General features: G+C 54.0%; 1 protein-coding gene across 1 annotated transcript in view; it reads left to right on the forward strand.

Annotated features, from left to right (window-relative positions):
• The window catches only part of MRC2 (mannose receptor C type 2), a 68,117-nt gene that overhangs the window by 36,079 nt on the left and 17,392 nt on the right, over window positions 1-14,646 (forward strand). Inside the window, exons 2-10 of the mRNA XM_003811320.6 lie at window positions 2,899-3,300; window positions 4,446-4,619; window positions 4,807-4,971; window positions 5,109-5,222; window positions 5,742-5,885; window positions 10,078-10,266; window positions 10,427-10,581; window positions 12,517-12,624; window positions 14,240-14,355. Of these exons, the coding sequence (XP_003811368.5) occupies window positions 2,899-3,300; window positions 4,446-4,619; window positions 4,807-4,971; window positions 5,109-5,222; window positions 5,742-5,885; window positions 10,078-10,266; window positions 10,427-10,581; window positions 12,517-12,624; window positions 14,240-14,355 (1,567 nt within the window). The remainder of the gene's footprint in view (window positions 1-2,898; window positions 3,301-4,445; window positions 4,620-4,806; window positions 4,972-5,108; window positions 5,223-5,741; window positions 5,886-10,077; window positions 10,267-10,426; window positions 10,582-12,516; window positions 12,625-14,239; window positions 14,356-14,646) is intronic.

Below are 14,646 nucleotides of genomic sequence, written 5' to 3' on the forward strand. Positions count from 1 at the left end.
TTTTTCCCTTTTACTATGAGCGAGGCTGTCATTTCAAATATTTAAGAGGCAATTGCATTTTCTTCTTTTGCTTTCTATGCATATCTCTTCTTCATTTTCTACTGCATTGTTGATACTTTCCTTAAATTTCATGTATCTATTTTTTTGGTAGAAGCTCTTCTTTCTTTTCTTTTCTTTCCTTCCTTCCTTTCTTTCTTTTCTTTCTTTCTTTCTTTTCTTTCTTTCTCTTTCTTTCTTTTTCTTTCTCTTTCTTTCTTTGTCCTTCTTCCTTCCTTCTTTCTTAAGACTAGTAAAGTCAGAAAGGAGGAAAGAGTAGAACAAAGACTTTGGTCTGTAACTGACTATGAACAACCAATTGAGATAACTCACCATCTTTGGACCAGCCAGAGGCTCTTTTAATATTGTGGGCTTAACTATTTGCCTCTAATAAGGCACATATATTTTTGTCATTTATTTGAATTTTGACCTTGCTGATGGCATTATATGTTGCCATGAAAAAAATCTTTTTATGGGAAAAAAGTTCTTATGCTATTGAATTCATCACTGTTGTCTATGACCTTCAACATTCCAATAATATTTTTAAATTTTTTCTAGGACTGATTTATATCTTTAAAAGATTATTCTAGGCCAGGTGCGGTGGCTCATGCCTGTAATCCTAGCACTTTGGGAGTCTGAGGGCAGATTCCCTGAGCTCAGGAGTTTGAGATCAGACTGGGCAACATGGAGAAACACTGTCTCTACTAAAAATACAAAAAAATTAGCCGGGGATGGTGGCATGTGCCTGTAGTCCCAGCTACTCGGGAGGCTGAGACAGAAGAATCGCTTGAACCTGGGAGGCAGAAGTTACAGTGAGCCAAGATTGCGCCACTGCACTCTAGCCTGGGTGACAGAGCGGGACTCTGTCTCAAAAAAAAAAAAAAAAATAGATTATTTTGACTGTCTTTGGAGAATGGACTATAATAGGATGATGAGATCAGCATGGGGGAAGAGAGAGAACTTGAGATTTGGACCCAGGAGATGAGGGCCACATTTCAGCTCCTTCCCTTAACAATCTTATGACTCTTGTCATCAAATTGCTTCACCACCCTCAGCCAATTTCTTTACCAACAACATAGCATAATGCTGATTTATAGTCTTCTTACTGTGCCAGATCCTGTTCCAAATGCTTTACATGTATTATCTCATTTCATCATTACCAGAGTCTTAAGATGAGGAAACGGCATAGAGAGATGAAGCACTTTGCCCAAGTCCCATATTCAGTGGCAGACCTAGAATCGAAGCACTAGCTGCCGGGCACGGTGGCTCATGCCTGTAATCCCAGCACTTTGGGAGACCAAGGTGGGCGGATCACCCGAGGTTGGGAGTTTGAGACCACCCTGACCAACATGGAGAAATCTCATCTCTACTAAAAATACAAAAAATTAGCCAGGTGTGGTGGTGCATGCCTGTAATCCCAGCTACTCAGGAGGCTGAGGCAGAATTGCTTGAACCCAGGAGGCAGAGGTTGCAGTGAGCCGAGATCGCGCCATGGCACTCCAGCCTGGGCAACAAGAGCAATAATCCATCTCAAAAAAGAAAAAAAAAAAAAAAAGAAATAAAGAAAAGAAAATAAACACTAGCAGTCAGATTCATCATTTCAAGACATGAAAAGTATCCTGGGGAGCTAGTGGCTAGTGGATGCGAAAGTTCTTTGGAGATTGGATGTACTCCGTATGTGTGTTGTGTACATAAGTGGCAGTCAGGGAACAAGAGGAAGGTGATGGATGTCACAGAGTTCTGGGTTTGCTTACTGGGTGTGTGACACTGGGAGTAGGTCACTTCATGTCTCTAAGACTCTGTCTGTCTTTTCTTACCTTCCTTCCCTCCCTCCCTCATTCCCTCCTTCCTACCATCCATCCCTCCCTCCCTCCTTCCTCCCTCGTTTCTTCCTTTCTTTCTCTTTCCTCCTTCCTACCCTCCCTTGCTCCTTCCTTTCTTTTTCTTCACTGAAACATAACTCACATATAGAATTTACCCATTTAAAACATATATTTAATTCGGATTTAGTTTATTCACAGCATTGTGCAACTATCATGACAATCTAATTTTAGGACATTTTCATCATATCCCCAAAAGAAGCACCGTGCCCTTTAGCAGCCACTCCCCTTTCTCGTCACCCACAGGCAACCATTAATTTGCTTTCTGTCTCTATGCATTGAAGCTTCATTTCTTACTCTGTAAAGTGGGTGTGCTGTGGCGGGGGCAGGTTGGATTTCCCCCAATGACTTCTACAGAGGGTGCGCCTGCTCAGCGAGGAGATAGGTGGAAAGAGGAAAGGTTGAAGAAGCCAAAGAATTAAATTGCTGCGTAAAAATTAAGGCATGAAATAGTTCAGGGGTGGGATGAGTGGTCTGGGAAGATCCTAGAAGAAGGAAAGGATGGAACCAGTGCAAGGGGCAGGGGGAAGGGTGAGACACAATGCCTCCGGATCAAAGAAGAATTTTGGCAGAAAAACCACGCCATGTAATAGAGATTGAGATTGAGGTTGCAACGTGGTGTGTGGTGTAAATGCCTCCACTGCTCCTCATAAAATCTTCAGAAAAGTATACAGGTGATGTGCCGGGTGGAGTTGGGTTTGCTTTTGAGGGTGGTACAGAGGACTGAGTCCTCCCTCCTGGTGAGCAGGGGCTAGAACAGAGGTAGTCCTGCAGGCCTCTGCCTCATCTGGGCACAAGGGCTTAGCACTGCCACTCACTTCCACCTCAGAGGGTTGGTAGTGACGACCGAGTGATTTAACGTATGAGTGATGGCTCACCATCCTGCGCTGGGCACATGGTAGGTGCCTGTCAGCCACACCGGTCATCAAGGGCCAACCAGGAGAGCCCCTGTGATGCCTTCGTGTCCTGCCTTCCCTTCCAGAACCGAACGTCTTCCTCATCTTCAGCCATGGACTGCAGGGCTGCCTGGAGGCCCAGGGCGGGCAGGTCAGAGTCACCCCGGCTTGCAATACCAGCCTCCCTGCCCAGCGCTGGAAGTGGGTCTCCCGAAACCGGCTCTTCAACCTGGGTACCATGCAGTGCCTGGGCACAGGCTGGCCAGGCACCAACACCACGGCCTCCCTGGGCATGTACGAGTGTGACCGGGAGGCACTGAATCTTCGCTGGCATTGTCGTACACTGGGTGACCAGCTGTCCTTGCTCCTGGGGGCCCGCACCAGCAACATATCCAAGCCTGGCACCCTTGAGCGTGGTGACCAGACCCGCAGTGGCCAGTGGCGCATCTACGGCAGCGAGGAGGACCTATGTGCTCTGCCCTACCACGGTGAGGGGCCGCTTGCAGGCGGGAGGGTGGGGTCCCCGATGTCCAGGGGACTGGAGCCATGAGGGACAGATTCCCAGTGACAAGGCCTTTGGCCTCTGTGGACCCTTGGCAGTCACATGTTTAATTATAATAGGAAGCATTTTTTAATAATTAAGAAAATTAACTTCAGGCCAGGTGCAGTGGCTCACGCCTGTAATCCCAGCACTTTGGGAGGCCAAGGTGGGTGGATCACTTGAGGTCAGGAGTTCAAGACCAGCCTGGCCAACATGGAAAAACCCCATCTCTACTAAAAATTCAAAAATTAGCCAGGTGTGGTGGAGCATGCCCATCATTGTCCCAGCTACTTGGGAGGCTGAGGAAGGAGAATCGCTTGAACCCAGGAGGCAGAGGTTGCAGTGAGCTGAGATTGCGCCACTGCACTGCAGCCTGGGTGACAGAGCAAGACTCTGTCCCCCCACAAAAAAAAAAGAAAAAAGAAAAGAAAAGAAAAAAGAAAAATTAACTTCAAAGCATTTAATTTACTTTTGTAAAAATTGCAAAATACATGCTTGTAAAGTCTTCAAATAGTATACAAGTATATAACATAAAATTAAATGAAAATTCCCTTCCCCCAGGCCCACTCTCCAGGTGAAACCCCATTGTAGCCCCCCATGTTGTCTTAATGCCTGTCTTGCATGTGGTGAATGGGGACCAGAGTCACCATGTGAGGGGCTGGCCTCTTGTGGTGGACAGCCCCGTCCTGGGGGGGCCTTTCCTGGGAGACCCCCCTGAGTTCCGAGATAGAACTTTGTGGGGACACAGAGCCCATGGGCTGGGTAGCTGAGCAGAGATTCCATCAGGCTCAGCCCTCTGTGGATGACTTGGAGGCCCTCTTGCCCAGCTGGAGTTTGGATGGGATTAGGGGTACTAGGGAGCCCCTTCCCAGCCCTATGAGGTGTGCAGCAAGGCCTCTCTCTGGTTCCTGGGCTGACTCAACAGCAGAAGGAAACTTAAAGCCACTATGGGGTGCCATTGCCTCTCCCACCTGCTGACCCCTGCGAACACCCAGCACCCTGGGTTTTAGGGGATTTCTCCTGAGGGTCGAGGGGCGCGGCAGCCTCTGGTGTCCAGATGCCAAGTGCCTGGCCCCTGTCCACCCCCTGCAGAGGTCTACACCATCCAGGGGAACTCCCACGGAAAGCCATGCACCATCCCCTTCAAATATGACAACCAGTGGTTCCACGGCTGCACCAGCACGGGCCGCGAGGATGGTCACCTGTGGTGTGCCACCACCCAGGACTACGGCAAAGACGAGCGCTGGGGCTTCTGCCCCATCAAGAGTGAGAGCTGTTGGAGCCGTGGGGGCGGGGGCAGTGTTCCTGGAGGGAGGCTGGTGCTGAGGGGCCCCGGGGCCCAGGGTGAGATACTGCCCCCTCCCCTACCTAGTGTAGCCTTTTGGTGGGGGAGGGTCTGCACTCCCGAGGGACCCTGGAGGGGGCCTGAAGGAGAGGGCTGTCGTGGTGGCAGGTAACGACTGCGAGACCTTCTGGGACAAGGACCAGCTGACTGACAGCTGCTACCAGTTTAACTTCCAGTCCACGCTGTCGTGGAGGGAGGCCTGGGCCAGCTGCGAGCAGCAGGGTGCGGATCTGCTGAGCATCACGGAGATCCACGAGCAGACCTACATCAACGGTGAGCCGGGGCCTGATGCCTGCTCGTGCCTCTGGAGGGCCCGGGCCCTTTCCGCTTGTGGGTTGGGGAGAGGGCGATGGGGAGGGGGGGAGGCTGGGGCTGGGGATCCCCTGTTCAGTGTCCCTCCTTGCTGTCAGGCCTCCTCACTGGGTACAGCTCCACCCTGTGGATCGGCTTGAATGACTTGGACACGAGCGGAGGCTGGCAGTGGTCGGACAACTCGCCCCTCAAGTACCTCAACTGGGAGAGTGGTGAGGCACAAGGTTGGGGGCGCAGGGCAGCATAGGGGCCCCGCGGGCTCTTGGCCTCCCATGGACTCCTCTCCTCATGTCCTCCTGCAGAGGGGCAGTGTGGGTAGGGGAAGCACCGACCTCCACCCCCCTCCCCAGACTGCGCCGCCCTAGCCCATGTAGGGCGGCGCTGCCCCAGGCCGAAGGTCTTGGTGCATATGGACTGGGTGCCAGCCTCCACTCACCTCTTCAGCCACCCCTGTGGGCAGCGGACACCAGCGCACCCAGCAGCCTGGATGGGGAGGCCGGGGCGGGGCTGGTACTGGTTACTGGGTAGAAGGTTCAAGGCGACGTGCACCCAGGTTAGAAAGCGCGGAGGACCCCGTGGTCTGGGGCGGAGCTGGAGCTGAGCACCAGGCTTCCCGAACTGGCTCAGGCTTCCGAGGGAGCAGAGGGAGGTAGGAGGTTCTGAGCAGGGCCCCGGGAGCCACGGTGTGAGCTTCTCTCTCCGGGGGTGCTGGCGCCCTGCCCTCCCCACAGACCAGCCGGACAACCCCAGTGAGGAGAACTGTGGAGTGATCCGCACTGAGTCCTCGGGCGGCTGGCAGAACCGTGACTGCAGCATCGCGCTGCCCTATGTGTGCAAGAAGAAGCCCAACGCCACGGCCGAGCCCACCCCTCCAGGTGAGCCAGGGACTGTGCCGCAGGGTGGGGAGGGGCTCCCAGGGCCAGGGACACCGTCGCAGAACCCACGGCCGAGCCCATCCCTCCAGGTGAGCCAGGAACTGTGCCGCAGGGTGGGGAGGGGCTCCCAGGGCCAGGGACACAGCCACAGAGCCGTGGCAGGCCCAGCCTCTCCTCCGGTTACCACCGCAGCACAAGGGGACTCTGGATCCTCTGACTCTTATTTCATTGTTCAGTTAAAGTCTGAGCAAATTGGAATATGTCATTAATTCATTTGGGGAACATGTGCTGAGATCTGTGTTAAACGCTGGCAATATCCACTGTTACCTCGTAGAGACCACAGTCTGCTGGAGGTGACAGACATCTCAACGCACAGTTAGACTATCCCAGGTCATGAGTGATTATAGAAATATGGATCAGTGTTAGAGGAGCATACAGAAGAAACTGATTCAGCTTCTGAGAGTTAAGGAGGGGTTTATGGAAATAACATTTGATTTGGGCCTTTCAAATTGAGTCTAAGTTTAAAAGATATAAAGAGGTGTGGGGAAAGGGCATTCCTGGCAGAGGGAAGAGCATATGCAAAGGTGTGGAGGCCTAGAACTACACTGCAGCTTTAAGGGGTGGTGAGTGATGGCCGGGCACCGTGGCTCACACCTATAATCCTAGCACTTTGGGAGGCCAAGGCAGGAGGATTGCTTGAGCTCAGTAGTTCGAGACCAGCCTGGGCAACATAGCGAGACCCTGTCTCTGCAAAATATTTTTAAAAAATTAGCTGACTGTGGTGATGCACGCCTGTCTACTAGGGAGGTCGAGGTGGGAGGATTGCTTGAGCCTGCAAGGTTGAGGCTGCAGTGAGCCTCGCTTGCACCACGGCACTCCAACCTGGGCAACAGAGCGAGACGAGACCCTGCCTCAAAAAAATAAAAAATAAAAAATAAATAAAATTTAAAAAAAAGAAAAAAGAAAGAAAAAGAAAAAAATGGATGGTGCCTGCTGTAGTTTGGGTGGAGTATAGATTCTAACCACTTCAGGTATGGTCCTCCAACCAGCAGCACAGCATCCCCGGAGGGCTTGTTAGAAATGCACAGTCAGGCCCGCCCTAGAGTAATTGAATCAGAACCTGCATTTAACAAGATCCTCAGATGATTCATGTGCAGATACAGTTTGGGAAGCCCTGGCTTAAAGGGCATGGTGAAGAAAAGGCAGGTTGCAGCCAGTCTCTGCAGGGTCTTGGCTGCTGGGCCAAGTTTGGGTGGGGCCAGGTAGGCTGTGGGGAGCCTTTGCAGATGTTTAAGCCAGGGAGTGTCGGGTTCTCGTTTGTGATCATAGAGACAGCTTTAGGGGCCTCGTGGAGGAGTTGGGGCAATGGACTGGGCCTGCTTTAGGGATTCTGCCCCTTACTGCTGTGTGGCCCTGGGCAAGCAGCTTAGTCTCTGGGGTGCAGAGTCCTCACTGCAAATGGAGAATAAAGCCACCCCCCTTGCAAGGTTGTTGTGAGGAAGGCTGGAGATCTGGCCTGGCACGAAGGAGTTTTTCTGTAGTTGGCTGTGGATGTTTACTATGGTGTAGGTTGGAGGGGCTGTGCAGTTTCCTGGGAAGCTGTGGGGCGGTGAGGAGACTTTTACAAAGAAAATATGGCAACACACACACACACTCACACACACACACACACAAAACACTAACCACAGACAGTAAAGAGCTTACAGAGCAAAACTTCTGCTCCTGACCGTGGAAGTCTTGCCAATGATCGACTCAGGACTGGTTTTGTTTGTTTGTTTGTTTGTTTGTTTGAGACAGGGTCTCACTCTGTCACCCAGGCTGAAGTGTAGTGGTGCGATCTTGGCTCACCACAACCTCCGCCTCCTAGGCTCAAGAGATTCTCGTGCCTCAGCCTCCTGAGTAGCTGGGATTACAGGCGGGCATCACTACTTCCCGGCTAACTTTCGTATTTTTAGTAGAGACGGGGTTTCACCATGTTGGCCAGGCTGGTCTTGAACTCCTGACCTCAGGTGATCTGCCCACCTCGGCCTCCCAAAGTGCTGGGATTACAGGCGTGAGCCACCGCACCCCGCCTTTTTATTTTTATTTATTTATTTTTTGAAACAGAGTCTCGCTCTGTCGCCCAGGCTGGAGTGCAGTGGCACAATCTCCACTCACTGCAACCTCCGCCTCCCAGGTTCAAGCGATTCTCATCCCCAGGTTCAAGCGATTCTCATGCCCCAGCCTCCCGAGTAGCTGGGATTATAGGCATGAGTATGCCACCACGCCCGGCTAATTTTTTTGTATTTTTAGAGATGGGGTTTCACCATGTTGCCCAGGCTGGTCTCGAACTCCTGTCTTCAAGTGATTCACCCGCCTCGGCCTCCCAAAGTGCTGGAATTACAGGCGTGAGCCACGGCTCTGGCCTGATTCAGGACTGTTGACCACTGCTTTATCTCCCATTCCGTAAGGGGCCAGGAGCAGAAGCTTGAAACGTCAGCAACCCGATCTAGGGCACCCCCACCTCTAGCTGGAGGGAGCCTTGGGCCCTAGTCCAGTCCTCCCACAAGCACCTTTCTGAAGGAAGGGGCCCGCTGGGAGGCCCGGGTGTGGGCATGCCTAGCCTATCTGTGGCCCCTTACCAAGTCCTCTGTCCTCTGGGTCTTCCCGGACCTGCAGACAGATGTAAGGCCTCGGATTTCCGCCCCTCTGCCCAGCCCATATCTCTCTGCACGAGGCATATTCTAGGCAGGTTCTGCTTTCCCGGTCTCATCACTTAAGTCCTGTCATTTCGAAGGCAGGCGCCGTCGTGTCCCCAAAGCATCCACATTTCCCAAGCTCCCTTCCGGTCCTTGAGGCCCCTCGGGTCTCAGCAGCCACTAAAATCCGCTTGTCTGGGGCGGCAGCGTCAGGTCTTAGCTCATTGGCTAACAAGAGATGATTGACAGGTCCTGAGCCAGAGAGCGAGCCCAATCGGGCTCTCAGCCCGCCCAGCTTTGCCGAGTCTCCAGGAGCAGGTGTGGCTGGACCACTGGAATCCCAGTCTGAGGCCGTGTTCTAGTGGGCGCGCACTTTCCTGCCCGGCTAGGCAGAATCCTGCCCGAGCCTGACACTGTGGGTGGTTTGGTGAAGTCCTGTTTTCTCTTGCCAAGACCAAGTAAGGGCTTGTTTGCCTCAGCTGCCCTCGGACCCCAACCCCTAGAAGGTGAACCTGAAAGGCACGGAAATCGGGGCAAGGGAGGGCCTGGGACGGGTGGATTTCTCAGCCCTGGGGTTCAGGGTTAGGAGCGGGGAAAGAGTCCCAGCTGGGGGATGGGGCCGATCTGTAGTGACTTTGAGCACCTCCTAATGTTCTCGGCTGCCCGCCCACCAAGACCTCAGATTCCTGGTGGGCCTGCCTGGGCCCCATTAGTGGCTCAAGGTCCCGTTTCCCAGTTTTCTCCCTCCTGGGCTGCCCAGACCTGCACAGAGTGGGTGCTCAATAAATGTTATTTGAGAGAATAACAGTGATTCCATTTACTAGGCAGGGGGCCATAAGCCAAGCTTGAATCTCATAGCAGGAAACCCCATTTACAGAGGGAGAAACTGAGGTTCATGGGGCTGGTTTGTCCTTTCTACCCATCGTTTATTGACTGATTGATTGATACATTGATTGAGATAAGGTCTTGCTGTGTCGCCCAGGCTGGAGTGCAGTGGTGCAATCATGGCTCACTGCAGCCTTGACCTCCCCGGGTCAAGTGATCCTCCCACCTCAGCCTCCTGAGTAGCGGGACCACAGGCGCACATCACCATGCCTGGCTAATTTTTTATTTTTTATAGAGATGGGGTCTCCCCTTTGTTGCCCAGTCTGTTCTTGAACTACTGGGCTCAAGCAATCCTCCAGCCTTAGCCTTCCAAAGTGCTGGGATTACAGGCCCGAGCCACCATGCCTGGCCCACCCATCGTATTCTGAGAGCCACAGCCAGAGGAAGTGTTCTGTCCTGGGTGGAATCTGCCACCACGACTTGGGTCTCTGCCCCGGGGCTCCAGCAGCCCTGTAAAGTTTTGTGTTTTTTTAGCATTTCCAAGACCTGTGGTGGGGACCGGGATTGATCTGGGAGAGTTTGGAGAGGAGGTGACTGGGAGGCCTCGCCTGTGTTGACGTCAGCCCAGTGGGTTGGTTCCCAGACTGGGCGGCTCAGTCCCTGAGCAGCAGCCTCATGGGTCTCTGCAGACAGGTGGGCCAATGTGAAGGTGGAGTGTGAGCCGAGCTGGCAGCCCTTCCAGGGCCACTGCTACCGCCTGCAGGCCGAGAAGCGCAGCTGGCAGGAGTCCAAGAAGGCATGTCTACGGGGCGGTGGCGACCTGGTCAGCATCCACAGCATGGCAGAGCTGGAATTCATCACCAAGCAGATCAAGCAAGGTGAGGAGCTGCCCGCCCACGTGTCTGGGTGGAGGGCAGCGCCTCCCACTGCCCCACCCATCCTGTCCAGGAGCCTCAGAGAATGTTCCTTCCTCCCTACTGGTGGCTGAGGCTGACCTCTCAATGTTTTCTCTCCCCTCCTCTCCTGCTGCACCCCCAGAGGTGGAGGAGCTGTGGATCGGCCTCAACGATTTGAAACTGCAGATGAATTTTGAGTGGTCTGACGGGAGCCTTGTGAGCTTCACCCACTGGCACCCCTTTGAGCCCAACAACTTCCGGGACAGTCTGGAGGACTGTGTCACCATCTGGGGCCCGGTGAGATCTCCCTCTCCCTATCACAGGGCCACAAAATACACCCCCAACCTCCAGGTGCCACCCCAGCTGAAGGACATCCTAGTTACTATCAGAACCTGCCTGGAACCTCTTACCTCTCAGCAGTCCCCCTCCTCCCCACCAATGCCTTCCCTTCCATGTGAGAGACTGCCGGGGCTTGAATCCTACCTCCACCTCCACCTCCAACTAGCCAAGTCACCTTGGGCAAGTTACTAGAGGGTCACTGGGGAGATCAGAGGAGTTAATTCTCGTGAAACCTTAGGCACAGTGCCTGGCGCATTCTTGGTCTCCTTCCAGCTGCCCTTCCCTGCCAGAAGGTGGCATCAGAACCCACATTATGTGCAGATACTTTGCAAGCAGGGCTGCACTCTGCCAGCCCTCGCCCCCAGTGCTCTACCCAGTCCAGGGTCCTGTCATCTCAAGAGATTGTTGGGTTTTATGACAATTTGCCATGGTTTGGGCTTAGATGTGGTGTAAGTGAAGGAATTGATGGAGGGCTTCAAGCAGAGATGAAAGACCCTTAAAAAAGGGACAAAGCCAGCTGAGTGTGGTGGCTCATGCCTATAATCCCAGCACATTGGGAGGCTGAGGCAGGCGGATCACTTGAGGTCAGGAGTTCGAGACCAGCCTGGCCAACATGGTGAAACCCCATCTCTACTAAAAATACAAAAATTAGCCAGGCGTGGTGGCAGATGCCTGTAATCCCAGCTACTCCAGAGGCTGAGGCAAGAGAATCGCTTGAACCTGGAAGGCAGAGGCCGCAGTGAGCTGAGATTGCACCACTGCACTCCAGCCTGGGTGACAGAGCAAGACCCTGTCTCAAAAAGATAAAATAAAATAAAATAAAAAGGAGAAAGCCGTAGGGACACAGACCACCCTTCCTAGGGACAGACAGGATGTTCTGCTGTCACATACTGCAAACAGTGCTGGGGACTGTAGTGGCAGTCATTTGCCTTAGGGGATGCTATTTAAGAATTTTAAAACAATTATGTATTGAGTATCTACCATGTGCCAGTCATTTTTCTGGGTGCTAGGATACACAAACACGCCTGCCCTCAGGATGGAGCTTAGAGACAGACATACTGCTGGCTGGGGGCCTGTGGATGCTGGGGGCCTGTGGATACTGGGGAGGGCCAAGACAGAAGCAGGGGCCGAGGACTAAATTCCTCCTCAGCTTCATCAGCTGAGATTCTGGTCTGGGCACACTGGCCTCTGCTCACTCTGGCCCTGCAGGCACTAGCTAGACGCCTTGGGAATCCAAGCTGTCTATCCTGCCATCAGTTACTCTAACAATCTTAGCCAGTTTGTTTTTGATATTTATAAAACGAGTTATCAATAATGTAAAAGGACGCCTTTCCTTTTTTTTTTTTTTTTTTTTTTTGAGACGGGGTTTCACCCTGTCGCCCAGGCTGGAGTGCAATGGGACGATCTTGGCTCACTGGAACCTCTGCCTCCCAGGTTCAAGCGATTCTTCTGCCTGAGCCTCCCAAATAGCTGGGATTACAGGCATGCACCACCACAACCGGCTAACTTTTTGTATTTTCAGTAGAGATGGGGTTTCACCATGTTGGCCAGGCTGGTCTTGAACTCTTGACCTCAAGTGATCCGCCCACTTCGGCCTCCCAAAATGCTGGGATTACAGGCATGAGCCACCACGCCAGGCCAGGACGCCTTTCCCATTTAGACAATGCTTGTTAAGTTTCAAGGCGTTTGCACATGAACTGCTTGTGCTCTCATCCACCCTGTGAGGCTTATGGGTTCATCCCGCCTTTCCCATTGCACAGCTGAGACACAGAGATGTCAGAATCACACAGTAAGTCAGAGACAGGGCCAGCTCTAGGAACCAGATTCCAAGAAGGATTTGGGAGATTTATGGGGAGGTGGGGGTTGAGATTCTTCCTCACCCTGTGTCCGTAGGAAGGCCGCTGGAACGACAGTCCCTGTAACCAGTCCTTGCCATCCATCTGCAAGAAGGCAGGCCAGCTGAGCCAGGGGGCCGCCGAGGAGGACCATGGCTGCCGGAAGGTGAGAGTTTCTGGAGCTGCCCTGAGTGGGGCCACCTGTCAGAGGGGCTACCAGGGGAGGGAGGGGTGGATGAACTCCTGCTGCCTCGCATGGCATCGCCCTCTCGTCGGCACCCCCTTCCCTGAGCTCTCCAAACTGCTCCTTTATTGAAGGAGTGATACTGGATGGGATGGGACGGGTGGGCGCTGTTGGGAGGAAGCAGAGCTCCCCACCCCCAGCCCAGTCCTGAGTCCCTCCCCATGGGGGAAGCCACTTCCTCGAGACAGCAGAGAACAGGGAGGTGGGGGCTGGTCTACCCTCGAGTGCCCCCTCAGAGTCCAGCCTAGTCATGTCAAGCAGTGGCTGCCGAAGTGAAGTGTGGCCCCTGTGCACCGCCAGTCCTGACTTCCCCCTCCTCTGCCGTCTGACACAGGGCGTGTGCTGGTCTGTCTCCCCTGGAGGAGTGAGGCCACTCAGGGTGGGGCTGCACCTTCCCCCTCCTTGTGTTCCCAGCCCCAGTGGGCTTCTAGAGGATGTTCAGGGAGGTTGGGGGGGGTCAAGGAATGAAAGCTGTGTAAGTGAGTGGGGGGTGAGTGACTGAGGGTGTGAGGGGGTGACAGACCCTCTCCTCCTCCAGGGAGTGGAGCAGGGGTGCAAATGCTGTGATGGGTGCCGGGAGCTTGCTTCTAAAAGACACTGCTTGGCCCTTGGCCCCCCACCCCAGCAGCCCCTTGCAGCCAGGCTGGCTCCTCACTCTGTTTTCCTTTGGATTAAGCCCCTACCACACCCACCTGGACCCCAAAGCCTCCCCCAGAAAATGAGCAGGAAACACTAACAGGCATGGCCCCATGGGCGAGGGAGCAGAGGGGAGAGCAGAGCCCAGCTGCGGAGTCTGTGGACTGGCAAGGACAGTGCCTGGCCCAGGGGCTGTGTCATGGCTGCGAAGAGGTGAAGGGAGGAGTAGAGAGGAATTACCAACTTCTCTGGCACCAAGGCCAGCCTGGAATTTGTGTGGGGAGTGTTGAGGGTCCATGGTTAACAGCCCAGGATCACCAGGGGTCTTGGCACAGCCCCTGCCAGCAGATGAGGCCCCCACCACACATACCACATCGGCTTCTCTTCTGCCTTGGCTCCTGCCAGCCTCGCCTGCCAGGGTCTCGTCTCTGAGCCCCTCCTGCCATCCCCGGGCCAGGAGCATCCTGCGCCGACTCCAGCTTTGCCAGGCCCTCGAGGACTGCCCATCCCCTCTCCATCCTGGCAGCTCTCCCCAGCTTTTAGCTGTGGTTTCCCAGCCAACAGTAATTTCCCCACTGTGTCTCTTGGTTTAAATGCCCAAGAGAGGAGCCTGAAGGGCCATTCATCTTCCCGAGCCAGGTCACTGGCCGGTCGCTGGCGGCCTGCCGATCAGCCACGCTGGGGCTGGGCCTCCACCCCAGCTTCCACAGCTGTGGGTGATGGTGGAAGGGGAATGTGGAGAAATGAGGTGCAGAACATAGCCCAGTACTCAAACCAGTCCCCTCCGTCCTGAGCACGTTCAGTGATGTCCCTGATGGCATCTCCCACCGCAGGATTTATGAGTGAGGGTGGAGAGTCATCCTCCCTACAGACACCCCTCTTCTGTCCACTCTTGAGCCAGGGTTGGACATGGCACAGCCCATCCTGCTACTGGCTGGGAGAGGACCAAGTGACCTACAGTGAGGCCCGGCGCCTGTGCACCGACCATGGCTCTCAGCTGGTCACCATCACCAACAGGTACAGCAGGGGCGGGTGCCCTGACTAGCCCTTGCCCATGTCTGGGCCTAATGTGGCCCCTTCAGCAAACAGGGTAGCATCCGCCATCATGCCCAGAGGGACCTGGAGTCCTTTGAACCTCAGTGGGCTCCAGGGCATTTTAAAATCTTGTCAGAAGAATGACTCTCACTTGTTAAGTGACCCCAGTGTAGGGCAGGGCCTGTGGGCTGGATACTTGAGAAAGAGAGGCCTTGGTTGTGTCTGATTTTCTCTACTTTCTTCTCAGCAAAGCAAGGGGTGCAGAGAGTAGAA

Source organism: Pan paniscus, chromosome 19 (genome assembly GCF_029289425.2).
Source record: "Pan paniscus chromosome 19, NHGRI_mPanPan1-v2.0_pri, whole genome shotgun sequence".
Classification (NCBI taxonomy): domain Eukaryota; kingdom Metazoa; phylum Chordata; class Mammalia; order Primates; family Hominidae; genus Pan; species Pan paniscus.